The sequence below is a fragment of the Triticum aestivum genome, chromosome 7A (genome assembly GCF_018294505.1).
Source record: "Triticum aestivum cultivar Chinese Spring chromosome 7A, IWGSC CS RefSeq v2.1, whole genome shotgun sequence".
NCBI lineage: Eukaryota > Viridiplantae > Streptophyta > Magnoliopsida > Poales > Poaceae > Triticum > Triticum aestivum.
In genome coordinates, this window is record NC_057812.1 from 240,034,606 (window position 1) to 240,061,218 (window position 26,613).

At 44.9% G+C, this 26,613-nt stretch overlaps 2 protein-coding genes across 2 annotated transcripts; one reads left to right on the top strand and one right to left on the bottom strand.

Moving 5' to 3' along the window:
* The first annotated feature begins 17,972 nt into the window (after nt 1-17,972).
* LOC123151415 (isoamylase 1, chloroplastic) lies at nt 17,973-25,695 on the top strand. The gene is made up of 18 exons (XM_044571136.1): nt 17,973-18,461; nt 18,561-18,743; nt 18,834-18,926; nt 19,236-19,388; nt 19,629-19,705; nt 20,192-20,333; nt 20,405-20,512; nt 20,749-20,834; nt 21,069-21,140; nt 21,213-21,339; nt 21,568-21,654; nt 23,001-23,093; nt 23,620-23,778; nt 24,449-24,532; nt 24,743-24,823; nt 24,906-24,985; nt 25,119-25,236; nt 25,326-25,695. Exons 1-18 carry the CDS (start codon nt 18,090-18,092, stop codon nt 25,581-25,583), a joined length of 2,373 nt encoding a protein of 790 aa, XP_044427071.1. The 5' UTR covers nt 17,973-18,089; the 3' UTR covers nt 25,584-25,695.
* LOC123151417 (uncharacterized) lies at nt 25,640-26,599 on the bottom strand. The gene is made up of 3 exons (XM_044571138.1): nt 26,344-26,599; nt 26,097-26,231; nt 25,640-26,000 (listed from the first exon to the last, which is right to left on the bottom strand). The coding sequence occupies exons 1-3, from the start codon at nt 26,548-26,550 to the stop codon at nt 25,929-25,931; spliced, it is 414 nt and encodes a 137-aa protein (XP_044427073.1). The 5' UTR covers nt 26,551-26,599; the 3' UTR covers nt 25,640-25,928.
* Nucleotides 26,600-26,613: the final 14 nt, after the last annotated feature.

Genomic DNA, 26,613 nt, shown 5'->3' on the forward strand with positions numbered 1-26,613 from the left:
ACTGATCATCCGGAAAAGAAACATAGTAACGGCCCGAATCCTCGTCGAACTCCCACTTGAGTTCGGTAGCGTCCCCTGCACTGGCATCATCGTCACCTGCATCTGTTTGGAAGTATCTGTGAGTCACGGGGACTCATCAATCTCACACCCTCGCGATTAAGACTATTTAAGCTTAAGGTAGGAAAGGGGTAGTGAGGTGGAGCTGCAGCAAGCACTAGCATATATGGTGTATAACTTACACAAAAGAGAGCGAGAAGAGAAGCAAAGCACGGACGAGAAGCTAATAACGATCAAGAAGTGATCCTGAAGCTACTTACGTTTCAAGCATAACCCGAGACCGTATTCTCTTCCCGGACTCCGCCGAAAAGAGACCATCACGGCTACACATGCGGTTGATTCATTTTAATTAAGTTAAGTGTCAAGTTTTCTACAACCGGATATTAACAAATTCCCATCTGCCCATAACCGCGGGCATGGCTTTCGAAAGTTCAAACCCTGCAGGGGTGTCCCAACTTAGCCCATCACAAGCTCTCATGGTCAACGAAGGATATTCCTTCTCCCAGGAAGACCCGATCAGACTCGGAATCCCGGTTACAAGACTTTTCGACAATGGTAAAACAAGACCAGCAAAGCCGCCCGAATGTGCCGACAAATCCCGATAGGAGCTGCACATATCTCGTTCTCAGGGCACACCGGATTGTCCAAGATTCCGGTAGGCCAACCCAGAGTTGCCCCTGGTGGCCACCGGCGGCTGACAGGTTGGACCAACACTCAGAGGAGCACTGGCCCGGGGTTTTAAAATAAAGATGACCCTTGAGTCCGCGGAACCCAAGGGAAAAGGCTTAGGTGGAAAATGGTAAAACCAAGGTTGGGCCTTGCTGGAGGAGTTTTATTCAAGGCGAACTGTCAAGGGGTTCCCATAACACCCAACCGCGTAAGGAATGCAAAATCAAGGAACATAACACCGGTAAGACGGAAACTAGGGCGGCAAGAGTGGAACAAAACACCAGGCATAAGGCCGAGCCTTCCACCCTTTACCAAGTATATAGGTTCATTAAAGTAAACAAGATATAATAATGATATCCCAACAATATCCATGTTCCAACATGGAACAAACTTCAACTTCACCTGCAACTAGCAACGCTATAAGAAGGACAAAGCAAAGCGGTAACATAGCCAAACAATGGTTTGCTAGGAAAGGCGGGTTAGAGGCTTGACATGGCAATATGGGAGGCATGATATAGCAAGTGGTAGGTATCGTGGCATAGCAATAGAGCGAACAACTAGCAAGCAAAGATAGAAGTAATTTCGAGGGTATGGTCATCTTGCCTGCAAAGTTCTCAGAGTTGACGAAAGCTTGATCCTCGTTAGCGTACTCAACAGGTTCCTTGATCACGTACTTGTCTCCTGGCTCTACCCAAAGCAATAACACAAGCAAAGGAAACAACAATCAACCATGGTGCAATGCACAAGCAACATGATGCAAAACATGACATGATATGCGAGATGTGATATGCAATGCATATGCGTGCTTCGGAAGGGAAAAAATGAACAAGGCATCAACTTGGCAAACCAAGTGTGCCGCTGGAAAGATGAGATAATTTCGGTCGAAATCGATATAAAGATCACCGGAATCGGATGCACGGTTTGCAAATGGCAAGCAAAACAAGAATGGCACAATTCTGCGATTAACAACACGATGCCATATAGAATGCAACGAGAAAGTAAGCTACTGCACTCCAACATAATAACAAAGCACATGGCAGTGATCTACTCAAGATGCTTGACAAAACATGAACACTGAGCTACGGCTAAATCACACTAGAACAGGTTCAAACAAGCATGGCAAAAGTGCAAAAGATATCAGATTCACAGACTTAGTGAAAATACTAACATGCCAGGAATAACATCAGGAAGCAATGTTTAGAGCAAGCAAACAACATGCTACAGGAACATATCATAGCAAAATAAGGCATGCCATGAATCTACTAAATGCATAGAACAAAAGTCCCTTACTGATCATGAGCCAAAAAAACACAGAAGATATGATGGCACCCATGTAAACATAGCAAGTTTTATTAACAGATTCAGACTTAGCAGAAAACTGAGCATGGCATAAACAACATTATGAAGGCACCTTTGCAAGCTCAAATCACTCATCACAAAGCCTTGCATGACAAAAAAGCATAGCATCGGCACAAAGACATGTTCATGAAGCTAACCATGGCAAGAGCAAGTTCATAGCATGCATGGATCAACTACAACAACCATGGCAAAATTGATTAACATGTAAACAATCTGCCAGGAACTTTTTATAGCAAAAGTAGAGTAAGATTAAGACATGCTAGAGCACTCCATAATTGCAAACAGGGGCACGGATGGATAGAGCATAACCATATGTTCAAAACACCCTTACTGAAGATACTCAAAACAAGCATGGATCTCACTGTAGCATCATGTTTACATGGCATCAAAATAACAGCAGGCACAAGACTTAGCAAAATCCTAAGTCCCTGAAATCAGCAATATCACGAAGGCTACTTTGCATGCTTGTTCTAGTCACCACATTGATCACAAAAATACATGGCAATCACCCCTGTAAAGATGGCATGGCATAGATCAAAACACATGTAGAGCTCATGCCCATATGAATCACACAACAAATGTGACAAAAGTAACAAATCCCCATACTCTAATAAAAAACAGCACCTAACAATTTATAGCACTCTTGCATCAGTGATGCATCAAGATGGACTCAAACAAACATGTCACAATGGAAAGAAATGAAGAGCATCTCACAATGAACATTTTGATATATCATGCACGCAAAAACGGAGCAGTATGCAAGAAGTTATGGCATGTTGAACAAGGCACCGGAAAGCAATAACTAAGGGACTTAGCTGAAATACGGATGGGCGTAGGATAGCTATGCAATGCGCGGGGCAAAGGATAGCGGGCTCACCATGGGCCAAGGCCCAGGATGCTGGAGAGGGAACAGGCCGGCTCTGTTGGGCCGGCGGCTGATGTGGCCCAAGACGGGGCCCACGCGCACGAGGGGGAGGCGGCCCACGAGCGGGAGCTCGTCGTCTCCCCCGATGGGAGGAGGTCGAGCGAGGCCGGGCAAGGGGCGGCGGCGCGGTAGAGCTCCGGCGAAGGGAGAAAGGCGAGGGAGGACGGATGCGCGTCGGGGATGGATGGATCCGGGTGGTGGCTCGCCGGATCCGGCACGGGAACGGCGGGAACGAGCGGGACAACGAGCTTGAAGCTCCAACGCCGGCGAGATCCTGCGGGAGAGAGAGGTAGTGAGAGAGAGACAAGAGAGGGAGGAGAAGAAAGTGGGGATGTCGCAGCTCACCGGGACAGCAGCGGCGCGATGCGAGGCACGACGGGGCGGCAGAGGAGATCCCGGGGCGGGGTCCGACGAGGCTAGACGGCGGACGACAGCACGGCATGGCGACGAGGTTGAGCGGCCATAGAGCCGGGGCGCTCGGGCGCTGCGGCGGCGGGGTTCAGGCCCGCTTCGGCCCGGCGTGGGCCGAACATGGGCCGGGCGGGCCTCGGCGGCGGGGAAGCCAGGGGCGCGTGGCAGTGAAGGTTGGGGAAGGAGCGGCGGCTTGGCGACGTGGAGGCCTCGGATTGGCCACGGGCGGCGGCGCAGGTGGCGGCTACCCGCTCGGGCGGCACCAAGTGGCGGCGGTGGAGCGGCTGTGCACGGATTCCGAGGAGGAAGGTGGGAGGCTAGAGGTAGGGGAAGCTAGGCTTCCAAATCTGGCAAGGGGAGGTGTTTAAATAGGAAAGGGGGGCTAGGGTTAGGGGATTAGCGCCGTTTCGGAGCCGTTCGATCTCGATCGGACGGTTCGTAGCGGAGGGGGTTAGGTAGGTTGGCTAGTGGGCTGTGTAGGAGGGTTGGGCTGAGAGGAGAGGGGAGAAAAGCAGCCTGGAACGGTTTCCGGAGACCGAAAATGTCCGACATTAGACGGGCAACGATGCCGCTATAAGTTTAATGGTTGGGCTATCAAACGGACTCCAAATGACACGAAATTTGACAGGCGGTCTACCGGTGGTGTACCAAGGCCACTTGGCAAATCTCGATCCATTACGGGAACATTTAACACCCGCTCACGAAAAGAGACAAGAGGGGTGCGCCGGTGCAAGTAGGAGTGTCAGATTGCAAAACGGACAACGAGGAAAATGCTCGGATGCACGAGACGAACACGAATGCAAATGCGATGCACATGATGACATGATATGGAATGCAAGACATGAGCAAAAAGCAAAACGAATACAAAACCCAACCACGAAGGGAATCTCATAACTTAAAGCCGAAAATGGCAGAGTCGGGGTTACAAATATGTAAAGTTGTATCCGGGGTGTTACAACTGCGGGCCAGACTAAAAATATATATAACTTAGAGTTACCATAACAGTCCATAGAAATCGGATGTATGTGAAGAAAAAATCCGAACTACTTACGAGTCGGCTTGGGGATTGGTCCGGCGATGGTGTTTCGGGATGGCCTCGGTTTCTGACTCCGAGTCATCGGAGAGGGTAATATTGTCCCTCTTGGATGCTTCGACCTCCAGGTCTTCGGAGGCCGCCCTCTTCTTGCCCTTGCGGGGAGGATCATCTTCTTCTTCTTCCTCCTCCTCCTCCTCCTCCTCCTCCTCCTCGTCATCGCCCTCATGAGAGGACTAGGCATCAGCTTCCCCCTCCTCTTTCTTCTTCTTCTTGCCCTTCTCAATAGGCACCTGATATGGCGCCGGGACCAACATCCTCATTAGTAGAGGATCGGCTAGGTTTTCGGGGAGCGGAGCCGAACACCGGATCTGCTCCGCCTTTTTGGTCCAGACCTGTTTTGGAGATGGACTATTCAATACTTCTCCTTAGGATAGATGCACCAATTGGTGTTCGGAGGTTTTAGAATTTACCTCGGATGCCGGATGATTGCAGTCGAGGCCGGTGTCGTCCGATGACTGCCTCTTGAAAAGCCGCTTCCAAATCCCCTTATGTGTTGTGCCGTAGAACTGTTGTAGGGTCTGCGGCCCTTCCAGATTGAACTCCCACATCCTGAGGTATCGCCGCTGGTAGGGAAGTTCTCGTCTAATCAACATCACTTGGATCACGTCAGCAAGGGTAATGTCCTTCGCTATCATGCCTTGGACGCACTTCTGCAGCAGCAACACCTCATTGACCAACCCCCAATCCGGACCCTTGTCGGTCCAGGATGTGAGCCTTAGCGGGGGTCTAGATCTGAAGGATGGAGCAACTGCCCACTTGGAGCCGCGGGGTTTTGTGATATAGAACCATTCCTGCTGCCATATCCGAACGGTGTCTACAAAGACTCCCTTTGGCCAGTTGACTTTGGGGAGCTTGCTCACCATGGCGCCGCCACAGTCCGCGTGTTGCCCGTCGACCACCTTCGGCTTCACGTTGAAAATCTTGAGCCATAAGCCGAAGTGTGGAGGGACGTGGAGGAAGGTCTCACACACGACAATGAACACCGAGATGTGGAGGAATGAATTTGGGGCCAGATCATGAAAATCTAGCCCGTAGTAGAACATGAGACCCCTCATGAAGGGGTGGAGGGCGAATCCGAGTCTGCGAAGGAAGTGGGGATGAACACCACCCTCTCATCGGGCTCCGGAGTGGGGATAGCCTGCACCGGATTGGGAAGCATGTGCTTGATTTCTGCGGTTAGATACCGTGCCTCCCGCAGCTCCTTGATACTCTCCTCCGCGACGGAGGAAGCCATCCACTTGCCCTGAGAACCGGCCATGGCCGGAGGAGTTGTGGAGGGGGGAAAAGCTTGGAACTTGGGCGCTGGAGCTCGAAGATGGGAGGCATAGAGAGAGAGAGAGAATGAGGCGTGGGACGGAAGAGTTGGATTCTATCCACTTATATGGACTTCAAATATCTAGCGTCCCCCTCCCTTGAGCCTTAAAATTGCTTGTTCCCAAGGGGTCGTGCGAACAACACGGTTAGATTACCAAAACTCATATTGATGAGAATCCCGCAATAAGGGGACATGATCTCTGCTTTGACAAGACGTTTTGATAGTAGTTGCGTGTTAAAACGCAAGGCGGGAGGCCCAAAAATGGTCTAAAATGATAGCAGAGCTAAGTGTGAATGTTTCGCTGGAAAAAGCTGTCAGTGGATATATCTTATTTTAAGTATTATGCTTTTATGGTTGGAGGGCTAACCTGTTAAAACAGATCCGGACATAGTTCTTGTCGGTCAACTACTTTGGAGTATTCGGAGAAGGAACCCGCCTTGCAATGCCGAAGACAATCTATGCGCCGAACACATTGTCAGTGAAGCCTGGTTCAGGGGCTACTGAGGGAGTCCGGAATTAGGGGGTCCTCGGGCGTCTGGGCTATGTAACATGGGTCGGACTAATGGGCTGCGAAGATACAAGATAGAAGACTTTCTCCCATGTCCGGGTGGGACTCTCCTTTGCGTGGATGGCAAGCTTGGCGTTCAGATATGAAGATTCCTTTCTCTATGAACCGACTTTGTATAAACCTAGTCCCCTTCGGTGTCTATATAAACCAGAGGGTTTAGTCCGTAGAGGCAGTCATAATCATACATGCTAGACATCTAGGGTTTAGCCATTACGATCTCGTGGTAGATCAACTCTTGTAACCCCTATACTCATCAAAGTCAATCAAGCAGGACGTAGGGTTTTACCTCCATCAAGAGGGCCCGAACCTAGGTAAACATCGTGTCCCCTGCCTCCTGTTACCCTCGATCCTTAGACGCACAGTTCGGGACCCCCTACCCGAGATCTGCCGGTTTTGACACCGACAGCAGGCTCATGCATTGAAGTGAGGTGTGCGTCCATTACATCTCAATTCCAATGGCTTGCTGCATCAGGCTCCCCACAATATTTTTAAACTTATGACTTGCTTGTTACTACTGCCCAACCATTCTTCTCAGTGATCCTTCTCCACATTTCTCAGTCTCACCGCAGCTCACAAGCATGTGTTCATTCATGTCCCAGCATAGCTCCACATGGCCAACCAGCTGCCTCCGCTCCCTCTCATCCGTTGGCCGAGTGCAAGGCGTGCGGGCTACATGGTATGGTTTGTCTCGGGATCAGAAGAAAACCCAGGGAAGCATTTCTACAAGTGCAAACAGCATGGAGTAAGTTTGTCGAGATCCTTTCCATCCATCTTCTCTACGCCAGTCTAATATTTTGTTTTTCAATTACACAATAGAGGATGTAGTTTCTAGAAGTGGGACATATGATTTCCCATGCATTCTTTAAGAGAATCAAACATGGCTACAGAACATTTCATCCTGGGCGTCGTGAACATGCTGGTCATGGCCATGCTCTTCATGCACAAGCTCTGAAGCTTCTCCCCTTTGCGAAAGGACTGTTGTAGTTTTCATATGTTTCTCATTTTATGTGTGCGCTCATCCCTGCATACATCTGCTAGTACATGTTGCATCCTACGCGGGCAGCAGGTTGGCCTACCAATAATACATCTTCAACGGTTGTGTGCATGCATACAACATTAAGGAGAGTTCGTAATAGAGCTTTAAATAATTACGCATACGCTAATCGCGAGACGTCGTGCAAAACAAATGAAAATACACCAACCACCAAGGACACAATTAATACAACAACATCAATAAACCAGCAGTGGACAACTGACATGTGTTAAATTCCATAGCAAGACAAATTGAAATGGCATGCGCCCATCAATTCAACCCAGCTGCCCTGCAGCCCATCATGACACCTAGCAAGAATTTGCATGCCATCAACAAATCGCTCTCTTGAAATCCTATTAGTGATGTTTCCTGTGCGGTTACCCTTTCAGCATTTGTTGTTCTCTCGCCCTAGGATCGCTTCTCTCCTTTTCCTGAAATCATCGAGCAATGAGATACTCCTAGCACCCAACTAGTAGCTGTGATAAAAAAATGCGACAACAAGATTTAACTCGACATATATATACCTAAGCCATCTCCTCCTTTTCCTCTGTTTCTCCACACGGCACGGCTTGGAGTTGGATAAGATCTAAAATGCACTCCAACAACATGTGTGTGTGTGCTTAATGTTGCCTTTTTCAGCAAGAACACACTTTATTAATCAACAAGAATGTTTACAGGTCTTGTCAATGGATCATAGGGTAAACCCAACCAAATGTGTGTGTGCTTAATGTAGTCTTCCTGGAGCACTTATGCCATCGCCCTAATTGTAACGTGGGCTGCTAACTGACAAACATGTATTCCTTTGAACATAAATGCCGTCTGGCCCACTAGAGGGGTGTATAACACAATGTATTCACAAGCGGTGATTAATGTGTCAGGTATTGTGAATGTGCTTATATTAAGTAGCAATCATGATGCATGCATGGACGCACGGGATTACGGCATCGCATGGCCGCATGTCCTAAAAATTCATGTCCCTCTCTCCCCCCTTTATCTAGGGGAACGCCGACCTCCCCGATCCCCTCACCGACTTGCTGGACGAGGCAACGGTTGAGTCCGGAAGGCTTCCTCATGCCACCATGTTGTCGCCACCACTGTTCTTTGGGATTCGAGCAAAATAGAAAATCTAGAGAAGGGAGAGAGGGCGCCATCGGGCAGTGGATCCTGGGGGCGCGGTCAATTTGGCTGCAGATCAGGAGGCGCTCAAAGCGCCGCCGGACAGTGGATACAGGGGGAGGGGTGCGGTTGCAAGACCAGGATGTGTTCGATGGGAGGATCTCCTACTCGGGGATAGAGCATAGCAGGAGGGGTTATGCTGGCTGTTGCTGCTTCAGGGGCTGGGTAATGTGTGCATGCAGCAGAGAGATGTGTGAGAGAGTAGCTAGCAGGGAGAGAGGCGCTGGTGAAGCTACCACTGCTTGTAAGTGCTCACTAGTGCAGGTGCTACTGATGTGTGTTGTTGATGTATGATGCTGAAAATTGTTGCACATTTACATAGAGCAGAGAGAGCTTGTTCGAAATTTTTGTGCTTCTGCTATTGCTAGTTATTTGTATTTGTCCTGCTGCTATTTAAGCTAAATATACCTTTGTTTTTGTTTCAGATTTTGGTAATGGAAGATCAAAATCGGAGTTATTTTGATCTTTTGCATAGTGATGTCGGATTGAATGATTTGCACTGGACCAAAGAACAACATGTCGATCTTGAAGGGCATGAACAACAACAAATTGATCTCAAAGGGCATGAAGAACAACAAACTAATCTCGAAGGGCCTGAAGAACCTACCCCTCCTGTGAAAGCAAGCGCCTCGAAAGCAAGTGCTTTGAATTCTTGGTCTTTTCACCTTTTGGATTTGGAATTGTCTTCACAAATGTTGCCCATTGCAAATATATGCCATCTACAAGGTAATACCCCATGTTGTAGTTGTGACCACTCATGGTATAGTTCACTTCTAGAGCATGCCCTTCAACTAGATTTGCAAACACGGGTGAACGGTGAAGAACATTTATATCATTCTTGAAGCCGTTGCCATGCAAACACTTCGAAGGACAATTTTTTTCACTTCTAATGCATGCAGTTGATGCTTCCGAGCATATCTAGAAACTCCCATTGCTCTCCAATTGCAAGTATCTAGCAGTATCTTCAACATTTGGAGATCTCAGGTACTGAGCCCAAAGACCTCGATCACAACACACAGAAATTTGCTACGATTGCAGCCATCATGAGTTCCTCATCTTCGAAGGAAAAATATTCGCAAAATTGTCGGGCCAAGATTCAATGGCGACTCATTTCATTGTGGAAAGATGCCAGAGAGATGGCGAAAGAGAAGTAGAAGAGGAGGCGGAATCAGGATTGTGAGAAATATGAGGGGTGATCATGTATTTATAGAGCTAAAAACTAGCCGTTGGTAGTTATGAAATATTCTTAAAAGATAGAATAAGGGAGATGTTTAGGGAAACTGTTGGAGTTGAGCAATTTTTAGGGGAGAATCATTTTAGGGGAGTCCCGATATTGAGATATAGGGGAGAAACTTTATGGGAACTGGTGAACTTGCTCTTAGAGGCAAAATATAGTGATGTCCTAATATTTTTGGCAGTTAGGACACTACTAGAGCCGTGAGCAACATATACTGATAGGACATCTGCTAGAGCCGTATTTTGTTCTCTTTTATTTGAGGGAGATGTGTTTTGTTCTCTAAACTAGATGACGCCATGCGCGTTGCGGCGAGACTTTATGATTCTCCATGTTCACTCACATTGAACTAATACAAAGTGAATAAAAATATTTTGGCCTTACCCATACAATATAGAATGAATGTGCTTTTTAGCAGTCCAATATATAATATTGAAGCCGTTCTTACCTACAAGAGATCCTTGCTTCTGAAATAATTGATGCAAATAGTAGACCCGTAACTGACAAACTCAAGACATGGGGAATCATTCTAATGTTGAGGTCATTTTAAGATACAACCTCCCGAAGAAAATGAAATGATCTTGTGATTGACTTTTGGATGGAAACATTCATGTTTACATTGCGAAACAAATACATATACTTGTGGATGAACATTTGAGCAATATGAAGACACAAAATCCGTAAAAAAAATTGATTATAAACAAACACTCCATGGTACACTTCTTTGTAAAGATGGTTCTTTCCTGCTTAACCTGTAACGAAAAAATTCGTCTATTTAAATCTCAATAAATATGGTTTTTGGCTCTCAAACTTCAATTGTCAAAATATTCAAAAATGACCAAATGGAGCAAACCAAGAATTAATCCTACATATGGCAGATTGCTAAGCTGCAAGCTAGATTCAATCAAACAACATAAAAAATCATACTATAAGACAACATTTTTGGGAACTGAGAATAACTACACCGTCATTTTTATTTCTTTTCCATAATGAAATATAACGAAGGGAATAAATTTTAATACATTATAACTGTGCACCTTAGGAGCTCTCTCAGGCCATTAGCATTCACAGCCGTTAGATCTTCAGGTTTAATGCTTTCGGCCGTTCGATAAAACTCTCGCGCGGCACTTCTCGCAAACTGAGCTGGGCAGCTGCTCCCGTGGCAAAACTGGAGCCGCGTGGTTGATTGGGCCCTCGCCAGCACGAAGGCCTTCATGGGCCGGATGTCTTGCATCTCCAGAACCAGGAGCCTGAGGCAGCGAAGCGATGAAGGCCGCCCCCTTCCCTTCCCAACCCCGCGTCTCTCTCCCTGTCTCCCACAAGGTGTCCCGTCGTGCGCCGCCGAATTTCCAGTTGCCGAAAGGGAGAAGGAGAGTATGCACTTTCCACGGAGACGACGGGCATGAGGCGCATGCGACCTGGGTGCTCTCCTCCTTGACGAGACCACCTCCACGATCTCTCCTTCGTCTCTATCGAACGGCAAACATTTGGTGCGCCAGCGTCGTCGTGGTGCTTGAGCCGGAGAGATCTGCGTCTTTCCTGCCCTTCGCGGCGCCGATTCCCTGTGCCGCCACGACGTTGACCACCTCCAGGTCTTCATGCCGCACACAAGATGGGCGGTGCCCCTCGAAGCACCCTTGGTGTCTTAAGGTCAGATTGGATTTATGTATAAGTTTGGAAGCTAATGTACCGACGTGTATGCTTTCATCCTAGAGGTCCATCGAGTGCCTCAAGTTGCTCATTCTGTTAGTTAGAAATATTTTCACACTTAGGCCCTGTTTGGTTCAGCTTTTATCGCCGGATTCCGCTGCCGCGCAGCAGAATCTGAACCAAAGGGCGAACCCAGCAGAATCCGATTCCAGAAATCCGCTGCCAAAATCTGAACCAAAAACGGAAGCAGCTCAGGACATGCTTTCCAAAATCTGATTCCGCTGCGGGCCAAAATCTGAAAAGGTTGTATCAGCTGGTTTGCTAAATGACCTACATCTTTTTCAAATCAGATTTTCCACAACTGTTTTTTCATAGTAGATTTTTCACAGCTGCTTTTAGGAATCCACAGGCGAACCAAACAGGGCCTTAATATGGCACTTGGATTGCTAGATTTTGCTTTTTAAGAGTTAGTCAATGCATCAAAGAGACTTTGTAATCTGTTGTATACCATAAAGGAAATTTTGGAATGTGTATTGACTGCAAGAAGGGTTGAAATTCTCTTAATGTGTCCTGGCTGCAGGATGGCCTTTTGATGCTCTAATTGGAAATTATACCCTTTTAAGATGACAAGGATACTGGGAAGGCTGATGCATTGTGCTCTAGAGAACAATGCCGTACAAGGTGAAATCATCACTCCTACCTTCTTTATTTAAAAGAGGTCATCTTCGTTGCTGTATTGTATCTCTATCATCAATGATCCACATGCTCATTCTCATTTATAGCGGTCATTCATTCATGTAAATGCCTTTGATACGCCAAAAATTACCTATCTAAAGATCACACTTTACTTTTTTGCTTTTCTGCAGATGAAAGGCAAAGTCAACGACCTTTCCATGTGTGCCATAGATCGGGTGAGCTTCATTTTGTCAACTAATTTTGACGATCACTACTATGTAACATTGACACTGATCAGACGTCATCCATTCTGACTTTCAGGTAAGGAAGCCAAAAAAATATCAATGCCAAGAGGTGCAACATGGATCATGGCGAGAAGAACGTGGAGTGGATAGAGGACGGGGAGCATGAGAATGCAGTGAACCTTTTGCATAAGGAACAGGTAATATTCTAAGCATATGGAATACTACTTTTTAGTATGCTGACTTCACCTTCGATTTTTGACCGGATTTGAGAGCCTTTCATAGGTGTCGCACTGCTGCTGATGTGATAGAAGAATAAAGCTTTGTAGCTGACGAGCGAGAAAACGGGGGCGACATTGTGTCTCTGGCTCTCTGCTTTGCCCAAGTGCCAGTGTATCTACTCCAGTGCACCTGTGTTAGGTAACTTCAATAAGTTTGTTAGCTTTTGTTAGATCCTTAGCTAATTATTTTTGTCGTGGATTTATTAGTGTATTTGTACAAATTGGTTCATCAGTAGTACTGGTCGATTTTTGGGTCTCTTATGTTGTTGACATGTCATGTTTGTTCATACATTTTAATGCTTTATTATGCAGATTAGTGTTTAAATAATATGGTTGGAAGTGCTTATTATGTTACCACTTTATTATGTTGCTCCTGAAGTTCGGCATAGATGCTAGCACGGAAGCTAACGCCTTGAGTATATATGTCGATGTACATATCCTCCTTTGTGGCAGCATCGCTTTTTGTGCACATGCGGAATCTGGCACCCTGTTCTTTTCTCAAAGCCGACCCTAGTTATAAGGAATAACATTGTCCTTCTCTGACTGAAGCAGTGGATTTTGTTAAGTGGTTTCTATGCAAAGATTCACATAGAAGGATGCCTGCAGCATACGCTTGAAATGAGTTTCAATCTGCCCATATGGATGCAGCTTAAACTTTTGTCGTTATTAGTCACCCATGGATAAGAAATACAATGACTTTAAAATGCCATTGCTTATATTATGTCTTACTAAAGCTTATACTTGTTCGTCAACGTTATGTAAAGATGCTTTGATGGTCTGCATTGATGAAATTTGTTCTAATTTTTCGTATGATGTTCCACAGAGAAGATATATGACGTTGCATCTTCAAGTTTGAACTTGCATTCTTCTATCTGAAAATATTTGTTTCTACTGAAGAATGGTTGTGCCATAACCTCCCTGTTTTCATAAATCGCTAATGTTTCATTTCCACGTGTCTCATAGAACATTTTGATCATGATTACTGCGTATGGTCACAATTTTCATAGGTATTTATGTCGGAGCCTACTTTTTTGTACCTTTGATTTTAAGTACCAAAACATAATGCTTAGACAACTCTCAAAATCTAATCTATCTTGGATCAATTTATTTGCACTTAAAAGTGGCGCCCTCAAATATTTCTTTTTACACGTGTGATTGATCGTTTCTTGACAGGCTTTGTTGATCTAGACTGTTGATGAGCCTTTATCTGAAAATGCAACACTCTTCATTGGAACGTGATAGAAATGGATGTATATTTGCTAGATTGAGACCGTGTGGCTTTTGATGTATGATATTTCTTGTTAGGCTTTGTTGACCTAGACTGTTTATGAGCCTTTTTATCTGAAAATGCAGTTTTCTTCATTGGAACTTGATAGAAATGGATGTATATCTGCTGCATTGAGATCGTGTGGCCATAGGTCAACAAGGGATTAGCGTAAACTGCCCCATGGAGCCGACCTTTTGACAAAGCATGACACACATAATGTGTTCTGTTTTCCGTTTCTTCTCTGTTATTTCCACATCTTTGTTCTTTCCATTTTTCTTGTTATTCACCGTATAGGTCATTGCTTAGGCATTTTGAGTTTTGGTTACTCACATCTTCCCATACGTGGTGATCAGAGTGAAAATTTGTAATTAGCATCTTTCTATAGCATTGTACACAATCATGTTCAGATATTGTCTTATGGAAATTCATATTTCTTTATTTTCATCAATGTCATGGTTACTGCCTTGAGAGACTTTCCTTGATATCCCTCAAAGTAGGTTATTAATTCGTTACCTATATACGTTCCTTGTATTCATTCTTGTCACTATTAAACTTTTGACATGGTAGTTTCTTGCCTTGATCTATGCTCAAGGACAAGGTTTATGCCAAGGGTTCTGTAGCTATTGACAATATTAGTGGTGCAGATGTTTTCTTGCTCTTGTATCTGTGCATAAACAAGTTTGTTAGTTCTAACTTTTACACAGTTGAACTGAAAATTTTGTTTTAGATTAGTTCCAAATTGATTAAAATAGTACTCCCTCCTTTCCATTTTATTAGGCGTATTTGTTTCCCCAGTAAACCCCAGAATATTAGGTGCTGAAGCTCTGAGCCTATGCTATTCTCTTGTACGGTTAGCATTCAAAGGCGATCGTGCATGCCTTTGCTCTATCCTCTCGTACGGTTAGCAATTTAAAGGAGATTGGGCATGCCATTTTTGTTCCTGAAATCATGGATGCCTCCCTCGTGCGATGGCTCAACTAACGAACGACTTGTTCGTGCTCAAAACTAATACGCCTTGAAAAGTGGGAAGGAGGGAATAGTAAATGAAATTTGGTAGTTCATCAAAATATGCCAATTCAAAATGAACTCTTCCAAGCTAACAGTTTGTGCAAATTTAACATATATGTTTCATGTCTCCAGATGTCAATTATCAAATAGACGGGCGCAGCAACACACGTCTTCAATGATCTAGTACATGTTAGGCCGAGTCATGTATCAAAAATCTCAGAAATAGATCAATTTATTGTCCTACATATGATAGCCCCAAAGAATAGAACACATGATGCATTATTGGCTAATACATAATTATTCTATATTTAGCTAAATCTTTGTCCACAACTAAATCAAGTTAAAGATAACCACTTGAGAATAAGGATTTGCCATCGACCGAATACTTGTAATGGCATTGTGAAATTCAAGGCAAAATAACAACATTAAGCATTTGTTAGTATGGCCAAATCCATCGAACGATTGAAGTAACCTGCTAGTGTAAATAGACAAATGATTAGAAATCGATTTACACAACTACACTGTAGGAGCAGATATACACTTACAGACAATGCAAAGTAGCACTATGTAGAAAAGAAGGAAACAATTGTAGGAGTGGATATACTTCTTGCTGAAGAGCAAGAAGATCAACCATGAATCAGGGCAGAGGGAGCAAGAAATAATGCACCATGTCATCACCATGCACTCCGTACCTAACGAAGTTACAGAGTAGAGAGGAATCTAATGATGAAAAATGATAGCTCATTGGGCATGATAGACAACAAACTAATCACATACCTGCTCAATTGGTTGTTGCACCCATGTGTAGGCGCCATCTACGCTAACAACGGCGTGGAGCTTTAGAGCTGAGAGGGTCAGGCAGAACAGGCCCGTGGCGTTGAGGTCTTGAAGAGGACGTCGAGGAGCGGCGTAGCCTAAATTCAAATCTCCCCCTTAGGTCGTGACTAGTTTGCTATGAGGATGAGACCAATAAGCAGCGTGGGGGTGCTCCGATAAGGCGAGCAAGGATGCCGCCAGCGAACACGACCATTAGTGAGGGCTACATGCCAAGGAGTTTATTGTTCGAGATCTACTTAAAGGGGATATCCACCGCATCGGTTACTCATGAGTGAGGATGCAGAGAGAAAGAAACCCATCTGTTCCAATGGGATTTGATGGAGAAGGTGAAAAGGGAGAGGGAAATCAATAGAAGTGGAGAGTAATTGTTGTGGAGAATTGGAGGCACTGCTACGATGAAGATGCGGAGGAAACGGGACACCTTCCTTTTTTTTGAGCAAACAAACCTTCCTGCTCCTTGGATTAGAGGATCTCACGAAAAAAATAGATGGATTCATTCGCTTCAGCCCAAACAAAAGAGCAGGCAAACTTGCGGCCCAAATAGATTACCAGCTACACAACTTGATGGTTCAATGAAAAGACAAAAGCAATTATTTTCATGGTGACGTGGGGTCACTGGAATTAGTTCCTACTGAGGTGGCATGGTTTGTTGATGTGGATGGACTACATATCAAGATAATTGAGATAGCGGGATGAACTTCTTAGGTATATTTTTTTGATAAAGGGAGTATATTAATATCGCGAAGATACCAATTACACATAACCTCCGCACCAGCAAGACATTGAAAGATATTAAGGATGCACACAATTAAGAACAAAATAAAAAAGAGAAAATATTAAACAAAGAATAAAAAACAAAGGCCCCATCGGCCGAAGTGATGAAACACTCACACCAACAACACTCTAACCACCACCAAAGACAACACCCGGACCGCAAAAGAGGTTCTCCAAAAACGACGCCTTCAAAAGGGAAACGATGCACAAGCATTATCGTTGCCCGATCAAGGATCTTAAGTTTTCACCCTGAAGAAAGTTCTAAATCCCAAAACAATGCCTTTAGAAAGGTCATTGCCAGGTACAACCAATGAAGGTCAGACCTTGGGCTTTCACCCTGGAAATCGCGGCTCGGTACTCAAGAAGCACCATCAGAAAATGTTGTCCACCTATGTTGTCGTCCCCTCCTGCCAAGGCCGCCGTTGCAAGTCCTCACCACCCGACACACAGGAGAAACATGTGTCGCAAGTCTTCATAGCAACCAAAACTCCTCTCCGCCATTACAAGCCACCAATCGCAGCCACCATGGCTTTCTTCACCATTGTCAATGCCATGAAAACCTATATGTAGACATGTCCCATAGCATCGGCAAGACAACGAAGCTTTGCGCCACACCTTCATGAAGCCTCTCTGGCCGAAGACAAGGGTGCGCCCGACCGGATCAATTCCTATCTAGATATCCAATAGAGCCATGCGCCAATAGCGGAGATCTCCGAGAGAAAGATCGGAACCCGTCGGCGTCCAAATCGAGAAGGCCGGCATAAAGCACATCGAGGATGGTGACCCCATACTGGTAGATCGGGTCGGCCGCCATCTCACACCGAGATTGGGATGCTTAAAACGTTTTTTTTACACTAGCATTACTTTGCATCATCCGTTGGACAGAGCATGAGAGAGGCCCATTTCTTCCACGGTTCTACCGGATCCGGTTTGCCTGCTCCCTCTCCATGCTCCCATCCGTGCTCCCACTTCATCCTACGGCTGTTCTTTTCTTTTTTTTTCTAATCTAATCATCTCCCCCCCTGATTTTCAGGGGGTGTGGCCGGGCTTTATTTTCTTCCAATCAAATCAAGCCACGTATGCGGGAGCACAGATGGAAGCATGGGAAGGGAGCAGGCAAGTCTCGTCCGGTTCTACCTATGGGATGAGATCTTGTTCTCCTTGCAACCGGGCCTCACGGAAAACCCGTGCCAGCGGACCCACCCCATGCTAGCACGGCACGGCACCCGCAGCGGCCGGTCCAAATGGACGGTGAGAGCCGCAACGCGACACGCCCGGCACTGTCAGCAAAGCGAGAGCGCGCGCACGGCGCACGCACGCTCGGACGAACGGACGGTGCGATCGATCCCTCCCCCCTCACTCAACCACAGTAGTACCCTGCCACACTATCGCGCACGCACTCGAGTCACACCTCCCACGAAGAACCAACAGGAGGCGCGGATCCCACCGATAAATAACCCCGCCTCGCCGCTCCTCCCCAAAATCAATCACCGATCGCTCGGGGTTCCCGGCATGACGATGATGGCCATGGCCAAGGCGCCCTGCCTCTGCGCGCGCCCGTCCCTCGCCGCGCGCACGAGGCGGCCGGGGCCGGGGCCGGCGCCGCGCCTGCGACGGTGGCGGCCCAATGCGACGGCGGGGAAGGGGGTCGGCGAGGTCTGCGCCGCGGTTGTCGAGGTGGCGACGAAGGCCGAGGATGAGGGGGAGGAGGACGAGCCGGTGGCGGAGGACAGGTACGCGCTCGGCGGCGCGTGCAGGGTGCTCGCCGGAATGCCCACGCCGCTGGGCGCCACCGCGCTCGCCGGCGGGGTCAATTTCGCCGTCTACTCCGGCGGAGCCACAGCCGCGGCGCTCTGCCTCTTCACGCCAGAAGATCTCAAGGCGGTGGGGTTGCCTCCCGAGTAGAGTTCATCAGCTTTGCTTGCGCCGCCCGCCCCCTTTTTGGCCTGCGATTTGAGTTTTGTATCGGGGGAAATGCTGCAGGATAGGGTGACGGAGGAGGTTCCCCTTGACCCCCTGATGAATCGGACTGGGAACGTATGGCATGTCTTCATCGAAGGCGAGCTGCAGGACATGCTTTACGGGTACAGGTTCGACGGCACCTTTGCTCCTCACTGCGGGCACTACCTTGATGTTTCCAATGTCGTGGTGGATCCTTATGCTAAGGTGATCATACATTAGCTTTACCTGCATCTTGGTATTTACAGTAGAAATTGTTACGCGGACGCTTATTTGCTGCCTTTTGTGTTGCTCTAGGCAGTGATAAGCCGAGGGGAGTATGGTGTTCCGGCGCGTGGTAACAATTGCTGGCCTCAGATGGCTGGCATGATCCCTCTTCCATATAGCACGGTATGCTTGATTGCTGAAAATATAGGCTGCATTTGTTTCTCTCTTTTCTCATATTTTTCTCCTGTCTTCCACTTGTACTACATTGCCTCAGACAGTCATGATCAAAGAGAGCAGTGTCAGTAGACATTTGTAGTTGTCTGCTGACTTTGACGAAAACTTGTAATTTACTGTTGTTAAAGGTCCTTGGATCATATTTGTTTTAATAATATTATGTTTGCAAGTGGAAGTGAAGTGAAATTGCATCTAGTATTTGTTGTTGTTGTCTTAGTCGCTTAATTGGACATGCAGTAAAAAGGTTTGCATCTGCAGTTTGATTGGGAAGGCGACCTACCTCTAAGATATCCTCAAAAGGACCTGGTAATATATGAGATGCACTTGCGTGGATTCACGAAGCATGATTCAAGCAATGTAGAACATCCCGGTACTTTCATTGGGGCTGTGTCGAAGCTTGACTATTTGAAGGTACAGTTGTACTTGCTGACTACATAGGATAATTTTTAAAGAAAGCTGCATAGTTAGCCAGAATTTGGGTTATTACAAAAACTACTGCATACTATAGCAGTTACATGCTCATTATTGATAAGATGCTCACACACATCTTATTTGGATTTAATACCCGATTCTGTAATCATGACTGAATATGTTTTCCCAGATCTGCTTATGAATTCCGTATTATTTAATATTGGACTGTTCCCTCTACAGGAGCTTGGAGTTAATTGTATTGAGTTAATGCCCTGCCATGAGTTCAACGAGCTGGAGTACTCAACCTCTTCTTCCAAGTAAGGACTTAAATTTAGTATTAGCCTGCCAGCACTGTTTGAGTGAGAGTTCATACACATTTTGTGCCTGCATAACTGATATTTGTTCAAACTATTTTTTTAGCAGTCACTCAACAGTTTTACATCCTAGCTATTATATATATATATGATTGATACCTGCTACTGCTAATGATGTTAATATTTCGCAAGTACCTAAGCTAGATTTTTCTCCATGAGACATCAATCCATAATTGAAACTGGTCACAACAGTTGAATAGTTGATAGCTGAAAATGAAATCCAGCATGCTATTGTCTTGCCATCTCCAGACTTGCTAACATGAATTTTGTCTGCCTACCTATCATTTGTACCAACATTTCCAATTGCCCTCGCATTATTCGTGTGTAGAATGCATATGTGTTTTAACATGATTATTGTTGGCTATATTTCTCTTTGGAAACACAACCAATCTATCACCGTTTTGTATAAACTGCTTGTTTTCTTATCAGGATGAACTTTTGGGGATATTCTACCATAAACTTCTTTTCACCAATGACGAGATACACATCAGGCGGGATAAAAAACTGTGGGCGTGATGCCATAAATGAGTTCAAAACTTTTGTAAGAGAGGCTCACAAACGGGGAATTGAGGTAAGCAAGTCATACGAGTTAGTTGCTCCTTTTGAACTTATCAATTTGATGCTAAGACATGTTACTGTTAGGTGATCCTGGATGTTGTCTTCAACCATACAGCTGAGGGTAATGAGAATGGTCCAATATTATCATTTAGGGGGGTCGATAATACTACATACTATATGCTTGCACCCAAGGTGAGAGATCTTTCTTGCTGCGTAATTGTTCTTTCATAGATGTGAGTGAGCTTTCAAACCAGCCTCACTGCATTGCACTGTAGCAGGGGTAAGACTAGGTTCCTATAATTCCTCCCCAGACCCCACCTTGTGGTGGAGCTTCTATGCACTGGGTCTGTCCTTCTGTCCTTTATAGATGTATAGAGTATAGATGTGTTATGTAGTAGTTCTTTTTCAAGGGGATTTTGTTCATGCAGGGAGAGTTTTATAACTATTCTGGCTGTGGGAATACCTTCAACTGTAATCATCCTGTGGTTCGTCAATTCATTGTAGATTGTTTAAGGTACAGATATACATTTTACTTCTAGAACTACTTTTCATTTCTTTCGCTGCTTGTCATTTTGATATGATTAATTTGCAAGCTTGTGGGGTAAATCTTTTGGTCAGCATATTGTATCTTTAAATGTCACCTAATGTCTTGGTGCTTATAGATTTGGCATCTTCAAATTCTTTTTCTCCAATGAAAAGGGAAAAATCTACTGTATGTCTGGTCAACTAATTTACTTTTGTTTTGCAGATACTGGGTGACGGAAATGCATGTTGATGGTTTTCGTTTTGATCTTGCATCCATAATGACCAGAGGTTCCAGGTATTTTATATTTATTGTTTGTTTGCGTGTTGCCTTTTCAGAAGATTCTTAAAAGAATGTTTCTTTTACAAGTCTGTGGGATCCAGTTAACGTGTATGGAGCTCCAATAGAAGGTGACATGATCACAACAGGGACACCTCTTGTTACTCCACCACTTATTGACATGATCAGCAATGACCCAATTCTTGGAGGCGTCAAGGTACCTGTTTCATCCAACACCTGTTGTCTGTGTACATTCATTTGTTTTATTATTGGTAATGATCGATTTCCCAATGTTGATAAGGAAACAAAATGCAAGTAGCTCTCTTTATATGCTTCTTGTGAGTTATGCTAAACATGTAGATACTAATATTTCAACTGTATATACTTGACGTATTATTGCTTCCTTGGGAGGCTCTCTTATTCATTTCCCCCGTTGCAATTATAGCTCGTTGCTGAAGCATGGGATGCAGGAGGCCTCTATCAAGTAGGTCAATTCCCTCACTGGAATGTTTGGTCTGAGTGGAATGGGAAGGTAAGATACCTGTTAAAAGTTTGATTTGCAAAGTCAATGGGTTGTTCATTGGCAAATACTGATAGAAATATAACTTATATTTGCGACATATATAGATAAAGCAAAATAATACGCATTCCACCTGAACTTCAAAGGGGCACGCAGAATTGTCCCGCATCTGTCTACAAGAATGATAACACATGAGCTGAATAGTGAAGTACTACTATTTGTCAAATGTCTGAATGAACGCACTAACTCTTGTGAGTGTTAACCGAGCAAGAAATATTTGAGTTTTCTGCAAGAAATTGTTCATGTTGTGCTGTATTATACTCCCTCCGTCCGAAATTAGTTCTCGGAGAAATGGATGTATCTAGAGTTCTAGGCGTATTTTAGTTCTAGATACATCCATTTTTATCCATTTCTGCGACAAAAATTCCGGACGGAGGGAGTATCATTTAACAAATATAATTCCCATGAATAAGCATAGAAGACGATATTGCTTTTTGACTTGCAACACCTAAGGCCCTTCCCAATGATCCACCTTGTACATGTGCTAAGCTTGCCATGTAGGCGAAAAATCTGATGTGGCAAGACAATTAAGAGGAGAGAGATGGGTTTGGTGACCCCAGGAAGAACCAATGCCAACCGCGTGAACCTAGGCAAAACATTTAAATGAAGCAAGAGAATTCATGAGAGAGTTTAGTAGCTAAGTCATTAAATGAAGTGAGCTTGGCTACAACAAGTTAAGCACCTATGCATTGGAGACTATAGTTGCTAAACTATTTAATGTGCTTAGCACCTCACCTAAGCACCTGTGCATTGGAAGAGATCTAACTTCATTGTTTTCTCCTAGGATTTTGGGTGTTTGAAAGCTGGGTGATATTTAATTTACCTTTACCTTTATTTGTAGCTTGGTTTGAGGGTGCGGCAAAGGTTTTCGCTTAGTAGTTACTCCCTCCGTCCCATAATATAAGAACGTTTTACAAGCTAAAACAGATTGTAAAACGATCTTATATTATGAGACAGAGGGAGTATTTTGTTAGTTATTATAGTTTATATATATACTCCTCATTAGGGCACTTCTGGACTGGTTTCATAGAAAATAATGGAATGATCACGAATTCTGGGTGACTGGCCAATAATTATTGACAACACTGTTGCGCATTTGGTTTTTATCAGGGAATGGAAATTGAAATCAGTAAGAAACATTACAATATTAAGCTTGTATATGCTAATGCTGGTGGATCTTTAAGAGGGAACATATGATTGTGTGCATCCATCTTCAACTAAACAAATATGTTGCACATCTGCCACATCACTTACTAGCTATTTCATCCAAGTGCTAACTTGTGTGGTTGTTTCCTCAGTACCGGGACATTGTGCGTCAATTCATTAAAGGCACTGATGGATTTGCTGGTGGTTTTGCCGAATGTCTTTGTGGAAGTCCACACCTATACCAGGTAAGTTGTGGCAATACTTGTAAATGGGTTGAGTGAATGTCACCTGGATTCTTTATATATACCACATGATGATACACATGTTAATATATAACGATTATAGTGTCTGCATATGCATTCGGCCAAGAAGTGTAAGTGTATAACACTAGTGCTATATATAGGTTTTAACACCCAACTTGCCAATGAAGCACATAGTGCTTTCTAGTTATCTTATTTATTTGTCCAGTGAATAATCCACTGAAAAATGCCAGCCATGTCATTTTTTAGGGGGTGAGAAGAAACTATATTGATTTTTCCCCCTAAAAAAGCCATCTCAGATTTCATAGGTAACTTGCTTTTCTGTAAAGAAATGAAAATGACTTCATACTTTCTGTTGGTGCTAACTTAGCTCCATGTATATTTGTCAGATGAATGCCAAATTTAATTTGTCGGATAATTTGATCTGTTATTCACAAATTTCTATTTGGTTTCTCTAGAAATCAAACCAGTAACTTGTTATTGGCACTGCGATTTCTTATTGATTAACCAGGCAGGAGGAAGGAAACCTTGGCACAGTATCAACTTTGTATGTGCACACGATGGATTTACACTGGCTGATTTGGTAACATATAATAACAAGTACAATTTACCAAATGGGGAGAACAACAGAGATGGAGAAAATCACAATCTTAGCTGGAATTGTGGGGAGGTAATTCTGAACTCCTCTTTTTTTCTTTCTTTTTTTTGAAATTTTCATGCTTTACATAATAGTCGAATGGCTGACAAATGTCGTTGCATGGTTCTCTCTCTGCGTAAACCGTTGAGGCAGTAAGAGTTTCCCTACAAGATCTCTTTATTCGTATAATTATATTTTCTAGAGAAAGGTTGCCTTCAATTTTGTGCACGTGGCAGTACAGGAATTGTGGTTAAACATTGATACAGGCTGACCATCGTTACTAATAGGGGGAAACAATAAGCACATTCTTTTTAATACCAAAGGCATCACCCTGGTTCCATTTCCAACGAAATCACAGTATCCGAACTATAAGTTTTACAAGTATGCGGAGATAGAAATGAAGTATCAACCCGGCAGAAACAGTTGTTTCAGGCGTAAAGAGAAAAGGAAACGATATGCTCTATTACATCAACCTTTTAGCATTTAGGGACGACCAGTATCATCCCATCTTCAATCAACTGGAGCGAGGTCACCTCCAATCTTCTCAGCAGCCTCAGAGTGGTGACCTCCTAAGCAAGTGCATCAGCATCCATCATCTGCTGTTTACCTTGCAGCAGACCCCTGCCGTGCAAAATTTGTGCAATTGCATAGAAGCTTTAGAATCATGTGGAACATGCACTTACATTTCATGTGAACAATATAGGAAGGAGAATTCGCAAGATTGTCTGTCAAAAGATTGAGGAAGAGGCAGATGCGCAATTTCTTTGTTTGTCTCATGGTTTCTCAAGTAAGACTTATATCTGATCTCCTCAATTTTTGAGATTGCCTGTTTTTCACAATGGCATATGTTGTCAAGTGAAACATCCAATCCCAATATTAATAGAGCCAACATGAAGGGATTGCTTATCTGAGATATCTGCCAAAGTTAAATTCTTAGATTTACCTTCTTCAGTATTTCAGACCTTCTAATTGTTTTCAATTTTTTTTCAATTGTTAGGGAGTTCCAATGTTTTATATGGGCGATGAGTATGGCCACACAAAAGGGGGCAACAACAATACATACTGCCATGATTCTTATGTCAGTACAATTTTGTCACATATTGTTGTTCTAAGTAACTATCTTCAAATCTTTGCATTCATCCGTCATGGTTCTTCTGTAGGTCAATTATTTTCGCTGGGATAAAAAAGAACAATACTCTGACTTGCACCGATTCTGTTGCCTCATGACCAAATTCCGCAAGTAAGTATTCCGTTGAATAATTTCTGTGTAGAACCACTGAAGGTGCCTCCAAACACTAAGCAAGCAATGGTCAATTTCACACCCTAATCAAGTTGGTGTTGTCTATTTGTGTATTTGATCTGCTGCACTGTAGGGAGTGCGAGGGTCTTGGCCTTGAGGATTTTCCAACGGCCGAACGGCTGCAGTGGCATGGTCATCAGCCTGGGAAGCCTGATTGGTCTGAGAATAGCCGATTCGTTGCCTTTTCCATGGTACACATATAGTTCTGACACTTTTTAACTCAAAAGTAAATTATGGAGAGTTTTAGAAGTAACAAATATCTTTATGTATCTCACCACAGAAAGATGAAAGACAGGGCGAGATCTATGTGGCCTTCAACACCAGCCACTTACCGGCCGTTGTTGAGCTCCCGGAGCGCACAGGGCGCCGGTGGGAACCGGTGGTGGACACAGGCAAGCCAGCACCATACGACTTCCTCACTGACGACTTACCTGATCGCGCTCTCACCATACACCAGTTCTCTCATTTCCTCAACTCCAACCTCTACCCCATGCTCAGCTACTCATCGGTCATCCTAGTATTGCGCCCTGATGTTTGAGAGGCGGATATACAGTAAATAATATGTATATATGTAGTCCTTTGGCGTATTATCAGTGTGCACAATTGCTCTATTGCCAATGATCTATTCGATCCACAGATACATGTGCAAACTGCAAAGTTCCTGGTAATCAGAGAAGTTTTTCCTGATGACCAAGCTGCTATAACATTCATTGACAATGGAGCAAAAACAAAATGCACAGAGCATGCTCTTCTGTCAGTGACACTGAAGGAAGACGAACGGTCCACACTGCAGTCAGCAGGGCAGCATACGGAAGGTAGAAGAAGCAGCAAAACGATCAGAAGATCTCCAGCTCGATCTGCTTGCTGTGCATGCCTGTGTCGATCATGATTCGGTGCTTTCTGGATATGTGATGCATCTGTAGACCCTGCATCTCTGGCACAAGATGTACCCGGCCTGCAACAACAATAACAAGGGACGCCGGTTGGTCGTCGGCGCCGGAGCTGAAGCAGAGGATGGAAATTAAGGTAGGAGAAATAAGAGAGAACTCACGGCCTTGCAGGTCGGGCAGCGGCGGTAGATCCGGGGGCTGCTCTCGGACTTGACGTTGTTCTTCTTCCCCTTGCAGAAGTCGCACAGCAGCCACCCTGTGCCGCCGCACCCTTCTTCGCACTCTACACCTTCTTCCTTGGGACAACAGCGCAGACGGCAGGTGAGAATTGTTAGCTTGCAGGATCAGGTGCATAACTTGAACTCTTCAGATGGTCATGGATCACTGCGAGGGTTGAGAGATGCTAACCTCCATGTCCATGTCCGCCTCCACCTCCGGCGGGGCCGCCTCTGCCGCCGCGGCCACGGCGACCTCCCTGCGGACGGACACGCAGCCGATCCTCCTCGGCTGCCGAGACAGGGACACGATCGACGCCAATGCCTGGGACGGCAGCGGCGGCGATGGGTGGTGGCACCAACCGTGCAGGCTCGTCGCGCTGCACCACTGCACAGCCATTTCTCTTCCTTGCCCAGCCTCGCCTCACCACCGCACCCTTCGGATAAAATCGCGAGGGAAAGG

Excerpts from the sequence above, each read along its gene's own strand:
- LOC123151415 (XM_044571136.1), top strand. The coding sequence starts at position 18,090 with ATGACGATGATGGCCATGGCCAAGGCGCCCTGCCTCTGCGCGCGCCCG. Across the intron at positions 19,706-20,191 it reads TACTCAACCTCTTCTTCCAA|GATGAACTTTTGGGGATATT; the intron begins GTAAGGACTTAA and ends TTTTCTTATCAG. Across the intron at positions 20,513-20,748 it reads ACTATATGCTTGCACCCAAG|GGAGAGTTTTATAACTATTC; the intron begins GTGAGAGATCTT and ends TTGTTCATGCAG.
- LOC123151417 (XM_044571138.1), bottom strand. The coding sequence starts at position 26,550 with ATGGCTGTGCAGTGGTGCAGCGCGACGAGCCTGCACGGTTGGTGCCAC. Across the intron at positions 26,232-26,343 it reads AGGCGGACATGGACATGGAG|GAAGAAGGTGTAGAGTGCGA; the intron begins GTTAGCATCTCT and ends TGTTGTCCCAAG. Across the intron at positions 26,001-26,096 it reads GCTGCCCGACCTGCAAGGCC|GCCGGGTACATCTTGTGCCA; the intron begins GTGAGTTCTCTC and ends TTGTTGTTGCAG.